The sequence below is a fragment of the Hyaena hyaena genome, unplaced genomic scaffold (assembly GCF_003009895.1).
Source record: "Hyaena hyaena isolate Hyena2069 unplaced genomic scaffold, ASM300989v1 scaffold_1209, whole genome shotgun sequence".
NCBI classification, from domain to species: Eukaryota; Metazoa; Chordata; class Mammalia; order Carnivora; family Hyaenidae; genus Hyaena; species Hyaena hyaena.
In genome coordinates, this window is record NW_024081844.1 from 98,957 (window position 1) to 114,924 (window position 15,968).

Genomic DNA, 15,968 nt, shown 5'->3' on the forward strand with positions numbered 1-15,968 from the left:
GTCTAAGGATTCAGTCAATTTACCAGATGATACAGGTCTGTGAGCTTTATACTCTTGAAACAGTTTCCCTTGAGCCAATTCTCCCCCCCCCCCACATGCGAGAGAAGAATGAAATAAAAGGAAGGTAAAGTTGCAACTGCATTGAAGGTGATATAATGGGAACGTGGCCAGAGCCACCAAGAATGAATGACAGCAAACTTCAGGTCAAGCAATTTCTCTCTGGAAGTTCAGTCAGAGCAGCAGGAGATACAGGCCCAGGGGATTCCATTCCATTCTGATCTGAGTCTTTCCATCAGCGCCAGCGTCTACATTCAAGACCTTTTCTGAATAGACGCAACTCGCTGCATATTTTTTCAAGAGCACAGTAGCTGTTTTTAACATGTTAGCCAATCATGCCTGTTGATTTATGCCATTCACACATACTTAAAAAGTCTCTCTCTGTGTGTTTGTGTGTGTATATATATGTGTGTATATAATATACATATAATGTTTTTTTAAAAAATTCAGATACCAAAAAGCAAAAGCCACCTATAAAAGACAAGACCCATTTTCATAAGATTTTTATGCAGAACTCCATTCACTGTTTTTTTTGTTTTGTTTTTTTTTTTTTTTTGATTCTTCTATTGGTTTTATTACTAAGCAGATATGTTGTAGATGTTTAGGAATAAAATGAAAGAAAAGTATCAGTAGTCTTGGAAAACCAATCTGGGTTATAAAGAACCAGTCCCAGAAATGAATTTCATTTTCTCATAGTCGCTAAGTGTGTGATGTGGGCAAATGATAGCCTGTTTCAGTGAAAGTTCAGTCTTAGACTTCCAGGATCTCCCTTTGAAGACATTTGAATTGGATGATAGTACAGTGAGGTTAAGTTGCCACTGCTTTGGAAAATTATATTTAATCCATTCACTGTTTGGCTGAAACAGGACACCCCTGTTCCCTGCCCTCCCCCCCACCCCATAAGGCTGCTGGTGAATGCCCAGGAAGGGAGGAAAGAGGAGAAAAGGCAGACAGGAAATGATATTTAGTATCTGACAATTAAAAAGGAAGTCAATTCTGTACTTACAATAGCAGTCGGGGTGGCAGCCAGCACACAATAGAGCACCAGAGGGGTGATGAAGCTTTCTTCCTCTGTCCCTGGGTAAGGCTTCATTAAGTCTCCGTCCTGACAGAAGAATCCTTGGATATGCACCTGAAAAGTGTCAGTGCATTCGAAGTAGTAGGCAAGCAGCACTGTCCCAGCCATGATGACAAGCTGAAAATACAGCATGGCCACACAGAGACATTAGCAGGTCTTTGGAGCCGCGCTCGCCCCTCAGAGCACACTCCCTCCATCACCCCAGCAGCTCTCCTCTATTGGTATTGGCGAGTGTGTGCGTGCCTGGCTCAGCGTGCTCTGGGCTCGGGGCGTGTGTGCTTGCTTGTCTGCCTTGTAACATCTGTTGTAGAAGCCTCCCAGAAAATAATGAACGGCTCCCATCTGAAAGGCAGACCGCAGCAAGGCTTAGAGAGAGACCCGGCTTCTGCTGCCACCCTCTCAGAGGATGCATGGGAGTCAAGGCAAAATTTCCATTCAGGACAGAGGAGAAAAATCAAGGGCAGCAGCATAAGAAGTGGCAAGATGTAGATGTGAGATCTATTCATGAGAAAGCTCATGAAATAGTAGAGATAAACTTGCCTTATTATAAAATACTAGAGGCAGGTAAATCAGGAATGAATGAACAAATGCACAGGAAAGCTAAAACCTAGAAAGGTTAAGGGAAGTTTTCAGAACCGCGCCCTCGATTATTGGCAGGGATGAACCCAGTACAGGCAGCCTGGGTCAGTCACAGCTGTTACCTTTTCCCAAAAGGTTTTGCCTTTATTCCAAAATGCTTTCCACCAGGAAATTCAGGACTTTCCTGATAATATCTTATTATAGATACAGATCGTTCTTAAGGTTTAGACATAAAAAGGGACACAATTATCCTTTAATTCTGAGTCTCAAAAGTCTCTGATACTCACTGAGGTTTGGATGTAGCCTTTTGTAGGTATGGGAGGTTGAGGGAATATAGAAATGTCAATATTTGTTTTCTCATTCATATTTGGAAACACGAAAGTACCGGGAGAAGATGGTGATAAAGGTAGATATAAAACAGATTTTTGAGGTTATGAAATTACAGAAAATTATGCTGGATGGGTTCTTGGAGATCTTCCCAACTTAAACCTTTATATTTCACAGATGAGAAGGCTGAGGCCCAACAAGGGAAACTGACCCCTGCTGAATTATCCAACAAGTAAACTGAACATGTATTTATTTGATTATCAGCAAAGTAGGGAAACTAAAATGGAGAGAAAATATAATAAGGTGCTGATTTTTTAAAAAGTATCAAAAGAATCATTATGGAATGAAATCAGAACTCTGGAGGATGTCTTTGTACATCGATTATGGCTGAAAATGGTTTTTACTTGGAAGTACATATGGGTCAATGAGGGGGAAAGAAAGGTTTAGGAAATCCAAAGTTCTTATTCCAGCCCTAGAATGACTAACCTAAGGTCATGATAGCTAGTTTGTGTAAGTCTGGGACTAGAAACCCACATTTTCTGATCCTCAGGGAGTAAAAAGACATCTGTATCATGGCATCAAAATTTCATCCTATACAAAAGCTTGGGGAGTTATGGTGCGAAGGATAGGCTCAACTCTAATGGCAGTTTTACCTATTTCATATCCACTTCTTTAAAATTTTTTAAATGTTTTTTATTTTGTTTTATTTTTGAGAGACAGAGAGAGAGAGAGAGACAGTGTGAACAGGGGAGGGTCAGAGACAGAGGGAGACACAGAATCCGAAGACTGGACCCAGGCTCTGAGCTAGCTGTCAGCACAGAGCCTGACGTGGGGCTTGAACCCACGAACTGCGAGATCATGACCTGAGCTAAAGTCGGACGCTTAACCGACTGAGCCACCAAGGCGCCCCTCTTTAAAATTTTTTAAATGTTTATTTATTTTTTAAGAGAGAGAGAGACAGAATGTGAGTGGGGTCGGTGCAGAGAGAGAGGGAGACATAGAATCTGAAGCAGGCTCCAGGCTCTGAGCTGTCAGCACAGAGCCTGACATGGAGCTCGAACTCACGGACCTCGAGATCATGACCCGAGCCCAAGTAGGACGCTTAAATGACTGACCCAGCCAGGTGCCCCTCATATCCATTTCTTTAGCCACAACATTGCAGAGAAGCCTTACACCCTGCCCACTCTTTGAAACCTGGCATAGCCTCTACTTCAGGATATTATTTCGGCAGTTTCTCCTTCTTGTATCTGAAAGCATTCAGAAGCCTTGAGTTGTTATGCGTCGTAAGTACAAACTCCTATCTGTTCTGCTATAAAGGTCTTTACCTTTTGGCCTCACCCACTGCCACCTTCCTTTACCTTCAGATAGGTTGCAGATCATACTTTCCATTCACTGTCCTTCATACACAACTTGTCTCTGGTTGTCTAAGAACAATATTCTCCCATCTGGCATTTCTATCCCTCTTCCCCAGTGGATCTGCTGTCACAGCTGCTGACCATCTAGTAAACTCTGGACACTCCTGTGTGTTTCTCTGTACCTGAAGTTATTTATTGGCCTCATGTGTAAATCACCAGTGCTCAGGCCAGCCATCTCTGCTGTTTCAAGCACTTTATTTCTTTTCTTTTTTAGCCACAGAGAGATTTGGATTAGTATATTTCCTGTAAGAATGAGAGAGAGGTGCTCCCAAGCTGCCCTTGCTAATGGATGCTCCTGTTGGTCACTAGTTTATGAAGTCAAGGCCATGAAGTTTCTGTCTCTTTTGTGCTTCCCTGGTCAACTGAGCTGACCTGATGGGAAGGAACCTAGCCAGCTGACCTGAATGTTATGGAGCTGAGAAATCACTCTGATTGCAACAGTTTGGGGGCTTTACCTCCAGGGCTACCTGTGCCTCCTGCATAGGCCTGATCTGGGATTTCTTTGTATCTCCTCCGTGTGGCCGGAAACATATTTCTGTCTCTTGGCTTCATCAGACCTTGGGAAGTAGCTGCTTGGAGAACAGGCAGGATCTATGGAAGCTTTTGGATACAACAAAACCCCCAAATGGCATCTGGCCCCCTCTGTTGAGGACAAGTATCATATTTTACTGGGTGTCTTCGTACTACCACTTCCATTTGAAAAAGGTCAAGAGGAAAGTGAAAATATACATAGGTAAAAAGACTCACTAGAAAAATGGAGAATAGAAACTTTTAGAACACAGAACTGTCTTAACTTCAAATACATCAAAATCAACAATAATGACAACCACAACAAAAAGCTAACGTCAATATTCCTAAATTTGAAATCTAAAGAACAAACCTTGAATAGATGCTTAGCCAATTTAATCCTGGAAGCTGTATTCAGAGAGAAATGAATTAATGCATGAATCAGTTAATTGCAGGGCATAAAGTAAAGAACGGAGAACCTGGGAGGTGCGGGGTGGTAGAGGTAGGTGGGAACTTTGGAGCCTCACGGACAGAAGTGACCCATCACCATCAGTCTGTTCACCCTGATCAGGCTCTCTGACCAGCCAGGGACCCCTGCCTGTCATTTTCAAGAAATCCCCAAACTCCCTGGAGAGTCCCCGGTTATGCCAGTTACAGACACACAGAAGCAAAAACAGAACAATTCAGATCTTGATTTCCAGGTTTCTTTTCTATTGCACATTCTCTCGTGACCACATATTTAAAAAAAAGCTTTGCATTTATTGCAGGAACAGAAATACCACAGCTCTGCTTCCACGAACAGAGAGGTCCGCCTTGCCGCTCTGATGACAACATACAATTAGCCACCAGCATCCTCCCTTCTTCCTCTCTGTCCTGGGCCATGATTCATCACTGTCTAGGTTTGTGTCACTGGTGCCAGCTGGCACACTCGCCATCTCCGTTGCCTTCCCAGCCCCATTTAGGGATGCATGGAGGGAGGCCATAATGTTGGTGTCACATGAGCAGATGGCAAGGCTGTGCTGGACCCAAGTGCTGGTGGAGGGTTGATGATATCGGTGTGAAAGGCGCAATTATGGCTGTGGGGGGAAGGAATTCATGTACCACTGGTTTCCCTCAGCTTCAGTTCCCAATAATGACAATCTGATATTCGAAAATGCATTAAATCCTGACCCATCTGCAAGGATTCAGAAGGCAAAAGACAGTGATATCTGAAATCCTGCCTCTCAAGGCTGAGAGACCTGTGTTTCTCTCCTCCACTGATTAGAGAAAAGTAAATGTCACAAAGAATGATAATGGGGAGATGTCACAAAGCTGAGGAAAAAGGCTCAGATGACAGTACATTTTCCTTTGGTCTGTCAAGTCTGGGGCAATTGTGGACCACGAGTTTATATGACCTGATATAAGCTGTGAGAGTGGGAGAACATGGGGTGCCTGGGTGGCTCAGTTAAGTGTCTGACTTTGGCTCAGTTCATGATCTCATGGTTCATGGGTTCGAGCCCTGCACTGGGCTCTGGGCTGAAACTGCAGAGCCTGCTTGGGATTGTCTCTCTTTCCCTCTCTTTCTGCCCCACCTTAAAATAAATAAATAAATAAATAAATAAATAAATAAATAAATAAACTTAAAAACAAAAAGAGCAGGGGAACAGGTATTGATGGTATGACTCATGAGAGCAAGTGAATATGAGTGTGTGTGTTGTGGGGGAGCATGTGGGCAGACATGTGAGGCTGGAAAATGAGTGGGCTGGTATCTGGTCTAGAATGGTCAGGCATATCTGAAACTGGGGAGCCTACTCTAGGTGACCAACTATCTCAGTTTGCCCAGAACTGAGGGGTCTCAGGGGCCACAGGACGTTTCAGTGCTAAAACCGAGATAGTCCTAAACTAACTGAGGTGCTAGGTCACTCCACCAGAGGCAACGAATGTTTCCCTCCCCAAAGAGGTCTCTCATTCTGGTTTTGTCAGGACCTATCAAGACTATCGCAGATGACTCAGTCAACCCACAACTGTGGGAGCCGCCTCTGTGTTCAGTCCTGAACTAAGTGCTGTGAAGGTGCAGGATCCTCAGACACGCTCTCTAACCTCAAGCAGCTGGTGATCCAGCCAGAGAATGCTCGCCAACACAGGAAGCAGACAATGATCTGTAGATCTGAAGGAGGGGGTCAGTGGATCTCAAGCTGGGGTCCACACATGGCTGCCTGTGCCTGGTGAGCTGGCAGGGAGGGAGTCGGCAGAAGAGTATGTGAAGGGCTGATGCCTGGAGAAAAGAGTGCAAGGGGATGGACAGGGCTGCGTGGTGTCTGTTCAGGGGATTGGTTTTGACTAAGCCCCATGGACGTATGTGCAATTCCAAAGAGAGGGTATCAATTCAGCAGAAGGAACACTGCATCAGAGCTTAGATGGTAAGATTTAGCAGAGTCGTGATGCAGAAGCAATGTCTTAGGGTCCCAGGGAAGAGTACACATTAAGGATTTGCATGTTTTCATATTAAGGGAGAGCAAGCCAGACACAGGTGTCAGTAGAGGTACGCAAGGGCTGGGGTGGGAAGCCCGCAAGTGGCGCGGATGGAAGTGGGAGCTGAGGTAGTAAGCTGGAGGGGAAATGTGACAAGACTGGTCTTGAGCCCTTGCGAGACCTCTTGGGCACCTCTACACGTAGGTGTGAGCCTTTGAGAGGGGATGGAAGTTCTCCATAAACAACAAAGGTAAGAGCCAAGAAGGAAGGGGAAGAGATGGTGATGGTTAGGGTGATGATGTATATGATGCATATGTCCCAGGAACTACATAAGAGGGTCTACATAAGACTACATAAGAATAAGAACTACATAAATTGAGTCTTCTTCTGCCCAGCCACCCTGTGTGGTAGGCATGTTATTATCTCCACTTTATAGGGGAGGAAATAGAGGCACAGAGAGATTACATGAATGGTATAAGGTCACACAACTCACAACGGCGAGCCCAGGATGGACTGTAAATATGATGCATCTTTCCATACAAACTTAGGTGGCCTGGGGGAAATCAGGTCCCGAATTTAAGTCGGCGTGACATTAAGGGGTAAGCGATGTGCTGCACACTTGAGTACTTTCTTCAAATGCTTCCTTGTGTCAGTTTCCTCATCTGCAGGAAAGTTAATAATAACTAACTCAAAAATACGCATTTATGTGTTCTCATTTTGTTCCAAAAAGGAGTTTTATCAACCTCCATCAGATAAAGTAAGCAAGCATCAGTGATAAGTTGGAACAGAAGAAAGGAAGTAAGTATGGAGACAGGAATTCCATCCTTGAGTGTAAATTGCCTAACAGTCAACACAATAAGGAAATGGTGGTCTGTTACACATTTCACAGGATCTATAAGAAAGAAGTCAACCGATGATTAAAGAAAGTAGAATCTTTCTGATATAGTAACTGGGCTGAATTTGTCCTGGGTGTGGTGTGATAAATAGTGACTTAATGCTGAGTATGATGGCACTGTTTTTTTTGGGGTTTTTTTTTTTGATGTTTATTTTTGAGAGCACGAGAGAGAGTGAAAGAGAGCGAGTGAGCGAGCAAACGGGAGCAGGGGAGGGGCAGGGAGAGAGGGAGACACAGAATCCGAAGCAGGCTCCAGGCTCTGAGTTGTCAGCACAGAGGCCAATGTGGGGCTCAAACCCATGAACTGGGAGATCCTGACCTGAGCTGAAGTCCAATGCTTAACTGACTGAGCCACCCAGGTGCCCCAGTACTGTTGCTATTGTTTTTTAAATATGGGACCCACATCAAGTCTTAACATAGGCTGATGACATCACATCAAAGCAAAATGCACAGAAACAATATTGTGGCGTAGAATGGAGGAGATGGGTATTATGACTCAGTCTAGGATGAACTTGAGAGACACAGCAGGCTAAGAGCGTGGGCCAGGCTTCATGGGTTGGAAACTCACTCTGCTGCTTACTAGGCATGGGACTTCAGTTTCCTTGTGCTTCAGTTTCTCCATTTGTAAAATGGGGCTAAAAATACTGTAGCACAAGAACCGTACAATAAGTATTCAGAGCAGTGTCTGACTTGGCAGAAGAGACAGGCTATATATACTTCAAGCACTTCTTCCTAGGTATTGTTTCTCTCAGGTTTAAAAAAAATGCTTTTCTAGTTTGTTTTTTGAGAGAGAGAGAGAGCGAGCGAGCCAGCGAGCATGGGAGAGGCAGAGAAAGAAGGAGAGAGAGAATCCCAAGCAGGCCTCACAGTGTCAATGCAGAGCCTGATGCAAGACTCAAACTCACAAACCAAGAGATCACAACTGGAGCCAAAATCAAGAGTCAGAGCTTCACCAACTGAGTCACCCAGGTCCCCCTCAGTATTTTAAAAACTATTGGGTAGCAGTGAATTGGATACTATTTTCTAGTAAGTAAACTGCTAGTGAAATAGACCTGTTTTTTTTTTAATTTAAAAAAATTTTTTTACTGATTTACTTGTTTAGTAATATTTAAATGTTATTATTAGACTAGCAGAAGAAACCTTTAATCAGGCTCATCTCTGCAGGAAAAATCTCTTCACTCTTCCAAATCCAAGTTCTTGTGGGAAAAAAGATTGAGTTACTTTTCAAGGTTGTAATGAGAACTGAGGATATTACACATAAATATCAGCAACAGTACTTTGGCACATAGTAAATGCTTAATAAATAGTATCTCTAGTTATTGTTATCCTCATTTAGTATTATAGAATCTTAACATGTCCCTTACTATGGTGGTTTTCCAGATTACAGGTCTCAAACCATTAATGAATTGTGAAATAAAGGTACACAATTGTGGAGTTCAATCAGAATTCTTTTAGTGAAAAAGAACAGAACTGAATGTATCAGAGTTTCATACACAGTAAGAGCAAATGTTTTTATGTGAAACTTGTTTAGTACATAACATAGAGGCAGAGGAAGCATGTATTATACAGTGTGAAATGTACTTCTTACTACGGACTGTAGTAAAAAAAATCCTTCAATATAACATGATTTTATTAGATAGTTGTCTAATAATGTACAAGTTCCTTATACTATAGTGACTAAGACACATAGGTTCAAATCACAAATCGACTAATTACTACTGTATGACTTCGAACCAATTATATAACCTGTCTATGCCTTAGTTTCCTCACCTGAGAAATGGGTAGCTCATTTCTCACATGAGAAATGAGTTCTCACTGGAATGGCATAAGAACTATATGATTTAGTATGTTGACACCACTTAGCAGGTACTCAATAACTATTAGCTGCTATTTTATTAAGACTTGAGTAGATGTAGAAACTAATTTGACAATAAACTATTTGTTAAAAAAAAAAAAAAAAAAAAAAAGACTTGAGTAGAATATAATTTTTTTTCTGTGTAAGCAAATGATACCACACACACTCATGTATGTAAGAGAATATAAAGTCATTCCATTAGCCAGGACTGAATAATCATCTGGTTGTTACATCTACAAAATGATGAGCATCATAGTCCCACAATACTGAATTTTCAAGAGTCATGTAGCTATTCTTAATTTTGCTATTTGCAAACAATATTATCCCTCAAGATATGAAGAAATAAAAATAAAAGATTAAATCTTCAGTGAATTCTCCTTTGTCAGTATATTTGATCCTTATTTGTCTAAAATGTTACAGTTCTTCTATTTCCTCTGTTAAAATAAACTAAGTTGATTTGGGTGCTAATTTTAGGTTTCTCAGCAGAAAGAAGCATTGTAAGCCAGCAGGCAGCTAGGGAATACCAACTACATGCCAAACTCTCCACTAGCTGGTAGGAATGTAGGGAGGAAGAGGGTCTTCGTTTTTCCAGGATATGAGCAAGTGGCCAAATGATAGGTGTCTAACACAGATTAGCTGTTATAAGTAGATGACGGATGAATGGATGGAAGGACAGAAGGGTAAATGTCTGGCAGGATGGCAGAGTTGGTGGATGGATGTTATGATGATATCAAGAAGAGAATATTAACTGTGAGGACTGCATGTTGAGAGAGGGAAGGATGTGTCAGCAGTGACATCTGGGCTGGTTATATGATATAATAGAAGTTTATGGCCTTTGGAGCTTGAAGACCCATATGCAGTGCTAAATGCACCATTTGCTGCCTGTGTAGCTTCAAGTAATATACAAAATCTCTTTGAATCTCAGTTTCCTCATATGTAAAATGGATGTAATAATATATACAAGATATTTAATTGTGAAAAGTGATGTCTGTAAAAAGTACTGTTTTTAGCTCATGGCTTATGGTACTTGTCGATAAAGAGGAGTTCTTTGTCTTCCTCAGCCTCCCCATATTGTAATAAATAGCAGAACCTTTCTGGAAAATCTAATGTAAAAAGAGTTACATGAAATCAACTGGCCAGTCAGAACCTCAACAGGACTTAAGGTGTTACCCAGCATATTGACATGCAGGGGGCGCACTGCCTTGTAGGAGCAGGGTAGGCAAAGTCCTGGCCTGCTTAGTTCTCAAAGATGACACAGAGGATTGGGGAAAGGAGATAGAAACTCAACCTCTGCTCAGTTGAGTGCCAACAGGAGGTGGCACTGGAAGCCATTTCTAAGGGCAGTTAAATGTGTCCTTGGTCAGGATGTTCCTTNCAGAGTAATAGAGTAGTATGATGGCTTAGAATATTAACATTTAAAGTATTTTTAAGGACTAGATGAAACTTTCTTAAGGCTCTTTCTCTCTGTCTCTCTTTTTTTTTCTCTCTCTCTCTTCTCTTTCTTTTCTCTCTCCCTTCCTTCCTTCCCTCTTTCCTTCCTCTTTCTTTCTTTCTTTCTTTCTTTCTTTCTTTCTTTCTTTCTTTCTTTCTTTCTTTCTTTCTTTCCTTCCTTCCTTCCTTCCTTCCTTCCTTCCTTCCTTCCTTCCTTCCTTCTTTCTTTCTTTCTTTCTTTCTTTCTTTCTTTCTTTCTTTCTTTCTTTCTTTCTTTCTTTCTTTCTTTCTTTCTTTCCGAAAAAGCACAAGTAGCGGAGAAGGACAGAGAAAGAGAGAGACAGAGAGTCTTAAGCAGGCTCCACCCTCAACGCAGAGTCCAACGTGGGGCTCAATCCCACAATCCTGGGATGATGAGCTGAGCTGAAATCAAGAGTCAGACCCTCAACTGACTGAGTCACCCAGGATGTTCCACATTTAGCCATCATTTTCTAATGATACAAAGGAGGATCAAAAAGGAAGGGGGCCCATAATTCAGAGATGAAGACCTAACTTTTGGTCTTTGTTCTGTCACCGATTGATTTTGTAAACCTAGATGCATGACTCTAGCTTTTTCTGATCCTCAGATCCACATTAGGAAAAATACACTTAATGGGAATGAGATAACACGAGAAATGGGGTTAAATGAGAAGATTTGGATAACTCTTTGCAGATGGTAAAGGAGTATTCAATAGATAAACCACCTTATAATATTATACATGTTATACAAATATGTATGATAAACAAATAAATTAACAAAAATAAATCAAGCCAGTATAAGAGATAAACATCCAAAACTAGGCTTAGGAGATACAAATGCTTGTGTTGCTGAGCTTACCTTGAATTTTTGAACATATTTAGGCCCACAACCTAATTCTGCTTTATGCCAAAGGATGGTAATTTTAAGCCTGGGAGAGGTTGAATGAAGATCAATCCTCACTCTTTTTCCTCTTCATTTTATTGCCGTGGGCAGAATTCTGAGCTGGTCCCCAAGACTTCTGCCCCCTAGTGTTCATGCATGGTATGATCCTTCTCTTTGGTGTGGGCAAGACCTATGAATATAATGGAATGCTTCTTCTTTGATTATATTCTATTATATGGCAAAGGTGTAGGAATTATAATGATGTAATTAAGGCCCCTAATCAGTCAACTTTAAGTTAATAGAAAAGGAGATTATGCAGGACAGGCCTGACCCATTAATCATTTGATACCTTTAAATGAAGATAAGAGATCTGAAGCAGTAGAAACAGTCTCTGTTGACCTTGGAGAAGCAGATTGCCATATTGTGGAGAGGACCACATAGCCAGGAACGGGTGGGCTGACTCTAGGGCCGAGGCTCTCTGTTCTACAGGAACTGGATTCTGCCAACAACTCGTGAGCTTGGAAGAAGACCCTAGGACTCAAATGGGATCACAGTCCTGGCTGACAGCTTGACTTCCACCTAATAAAATACTGACCAACAGACCCAACTAACTCACACACAGACTCCTGACCCACAGAAAGTGTGAGATAACAAGTTTGTGTGGTTTTAAGGGCTATGTTTGTGGCAATTTGTTACATGGCATAGAAAACTAAAAGAAGGGGAGAAGCTCTCCAGGAATCACTGCGAACAGGTAGGCCCCACAGGGGCTAATCTAGCTGAGCAGCAGAATTGCAGCTTTTATGCTTTTGGTGAATCTCTTTCAGAAGCCCCAGAACCAGGAGCTGGCTTTCTTCTGCTAAGGCAGAAGTTCCTGAGCTTCTCAACACCAAGGTCCTTTAATTACTTTCCTCTTATAGTCCCTAAAATTGAAACATCCCATTTAGTTAACAAATTGCATGTATTAACTTTGGAATAGTTAATTTAATTTTTTTGAAATTTTTATTTATTTTTGAGAGAGAGCAAGCACACAGGTGCAATCGTGAGCCGAGGAGGGGCAGAAGAGGGGACAGAGGATCCGAAGTGGGCTCTGTGTTGACAGCAGAGAGCCTGATACAGGGCTCAAACTCACAAATCATGAGATCATGACCTGAGCTGAAGTCAGGTGCTTACATGACTGAGCCACCAAGGTGCCTCAGTTAATTTGATTTCTAACTTTAATTAAATAATTGCTCTTGAATTAAATATAAATGCAGAAGATTCTGACTGGCATGAGATGAACAATGTAACCAAAGCAACTTGTGATTTTTATCCCAAATCGAAGAAAACAGATATTTTGGTTATTCCTTTAAGACTTAACAAGGATAAATGTATATTTTACTTCTATTAAAGCTATCTGAAAGACAGAAAATAACTCACTGACCCTAGGAGTTGACATCATTTGAGATGCTCACCCAGACCATGATTGCCCCTTTTTGAGAATTACACATTTATACCCACACTCATGCTTCCACTGCAAGACTAATTCCCTGGCTGCAGATGACTTGACTAAGAAGAGATGCCTGGCCCAAATGCAGGCCCCTGAGCCTCTCTCTTAAGAATTTGAAGAGTCACAGACTCTATGTGTCTTTATTGACCACTTGTACTCAGGACATAAAAGTCTAGGAGCTATAGAGCTGGCTTGTGTAGCCATCTGAACCAAGGAAAGCTGTGAAAGCTAATGGACAAATACATACAGAGAAGAATGAAGTACAAAGTCAAGGGACCATCAGACCTGGAGAGAAGGAATAATTTTGATTCTGATGGTTTTTCAGTTTCTTGTTTTAGTTTATGCTGAGGCCAGTCTATGCCTCCTGAGTTTCCTAGAGTTCATCTTTATCCTTCGTAGAAAATCCCCATTTTGGCTTCACATAGAGCAACTGGTTTTCTGTTATATGAATCCAAAAACCCATGGCCAAAACCATCTACCCTGTCCTGAAAGGAATGGAGCCTCTGTTCTAAACCCATAAATACTTTTGGATTCAGCTTTCTCAATTCCTGACTTCTTTGTAGGGATGAGCACCATTGCATAAGCTATAAGAACAAGAAGGGGGCTATTTGAACGTCAGTCTTTAGACACTACAACCAAAAGCATTACTTTCCTCTTGTGGAAGAAGGGGAGAAGGGTACAGATGTGAGAAGAGCCTTTGATGTGCCATCCATTCCAGTCAAAACCCCAGAAGAAAATCTTTGGAAATATGATTGTTCAAGCATCCAGAAGAATTAGCCCTACTCAGAGAAATGAAGGTTTATGTCATTTCTGACAGTTGAGGTGTATACAGCAGACTTGTTAAGTGAATAAGTATGTCCAAAGGAGTTTGAGTGGAAGTAGGGGAAGAAAATCTTATTAATCTGTGAGGATGAGACCTTTTCAATTTTTAAAGAGCCAATTGAAGAAACTACATTTGTACTATAATTTCAAAAGGAAATGTAATTTTCTTGCCATCTTTAAAATTTCTCTCATTAATTATCAAAACACATTTTCAGGAAAAGAGATATGGGGTTAATCAGATGGCACTGTATGAGCACTTGCTCACTGTATGAGCAAGACAGTGTATGGTATCACAGGTGTACACATGCGCCCAGTATTTGAATCACCATCTCTGCAGCCTTAACTTTCTTACTGAGCACTGACTTGGCCTGGGGGAGACTAGGTTGGCTTTCTGCCTAGAGAATGGCTTTCTAATTTGTCCTAACAAGACATGTTGAGTCTTGTGCCTTGTCTGAAGAAAAAAGAGAACTTTGTTCTTACTTCCTTTGGCCTAACCATACCATAATAACATCCATATTAAAATCCTACTGTATGATGTTCCAAATAAAGGTAACTTCTTTAGGGACTTCAATAACCAAATCCACTCAATCTAAGGAAAATATGGTAGAATAGGATTTTAGCCCAACAAAAGAAATTTGCCTAGTCATTATGGATTCTTCTAGAGGAGGATTAAATTCTATGGGGTTTCATGGTATACTTGATCCTGCACTTTATTTGAGGGTGGGGGCATGTAATATGTTTTCCATCATTAGGTCTACTTTGGTATAGGATACGAGGTGTAGGTGTCATTATGAAGAACCCAGAAATGGATGGACATTACACGCCAAAGTTCCTGAAATTGCTCTGGAAGTTCTCCCTGACCACCTTTGCAGTGTGATGTGATGGCTCCCTGTGTAGACCTAACACGATCCCGGCACTTATGACCCACATATGGCCATCCTCAACTTTCCTGTGTCTCCCACCACCAAGCTACGAGGCCCTAAGGGAAAGGGTCTTTCAAATTTGTAACTCCAGTTTAGTACAGGTACATAACAGGTGTTTAAAAGATATCAGTTGAATGAATGAATAAAATTCTATAGTTGGTTTTACTCATAGCAACTTTGCTGTCTCTTCAAGGAATATATCACCTGCAACTGTCCGAGATGGCTTGTCAGTGTATTGGTTAAAACTAAAGGTTTTGATTTAATCAGCATGCTCTGCACAGTGGAAGATGTTAATAAGTGCTTTGGAAAGAGAGACAGAAGGAGGGAGAGAAGGTGGTCATATAAAATTATAATTATTTTGCTCTAAAAAATAAGACATATTTTGATGGGCCTATTATTTCCATCATTTGAAGAGGATAGCAGAGATATAATAAGTTGCTATTTAAATATTGAAATCATACTGTAATCTGTAATCTCTTAAATAAAATCACACAGCTATCTTTTTAAATAAAAAAACAAAGAGTTTCTGTTTGCTAAATTACAGATCTATTTTGGAAAAAAAGGAATTGGAAAATGATGCTATGACTCTAAATTGGAATGGAAACATAAAATTAACACTGAATTTTCTGTATACCATGTAGAACAAATAAAGGTAAAAACAAACAAAAAAAAAACCCTACGGAAAGAGCTTCCCATGTTTGCTTTTTCAAATAATTTTAAACCAACGTACATAAGACACCATGTTAATTTCCCTACCAGAAAGGAACATGATTCTTCTTTCTCCATATGCATTGCTAACTTACTTGGGAATTAGGCAAATGAGAAGGAAAGGAAAAACATTCTTTTAAATCAACCAGTTTGTTTTTCTTTCTAATTAAAACAGGTAAATCTTAACATTGCAAGAGATGTAGATGTTCTCATTTTCCTTTAAAAATTACTGAGTAGGGATTTTGCTTGTCTCCCTTAAAATTACTGAATAAATTACCTCTAAGATAGTGTCTCTCCCAAAGACGTTAGAGGATCCTGCATAAATGAACACAGATTGGAACCTTCACTCAAACTCCTGCTGGTTGTCAGATCACAGGTGCCCAGGCCTGCACCTGCTTCACTCTGGCTGCATCTAAATGAAGCCACTTATCCTAGTGAAAGCAATCAGGTGAGCATCTAGGTTCATCTAGCTTACCAGATGTTTCCCATCATGGAGAAATGTTTTGCATTGATGGAAATGTTCTATATCTGTA

The 15,968-nt window shown here is 41.0% G+C and overlaps 1 protein-coding gene across 1 annotated transcript in view; it reads right to left on the minus strand.

The window, feature by feature from the left end:
- The window catches only part of PLPPR1 (phospholipid phosphatase related 1), a 116,116-nt gene that overhangs the window by 43,842 nt on the left and 56,306 nt on the right, over window positions 1-15,968 (minus strand). The window contains exon 2 of the mRNA XM_039222887.1: window positions 1,064-1,252. Within this exon, the coding sequence (XP_039078818.1) occupies window positions 1,064-1,252 (189 nt within the window). The remainder of the gene's footprint in view (window positions 1-1,063; window positions 1,253-15,968) is intronic.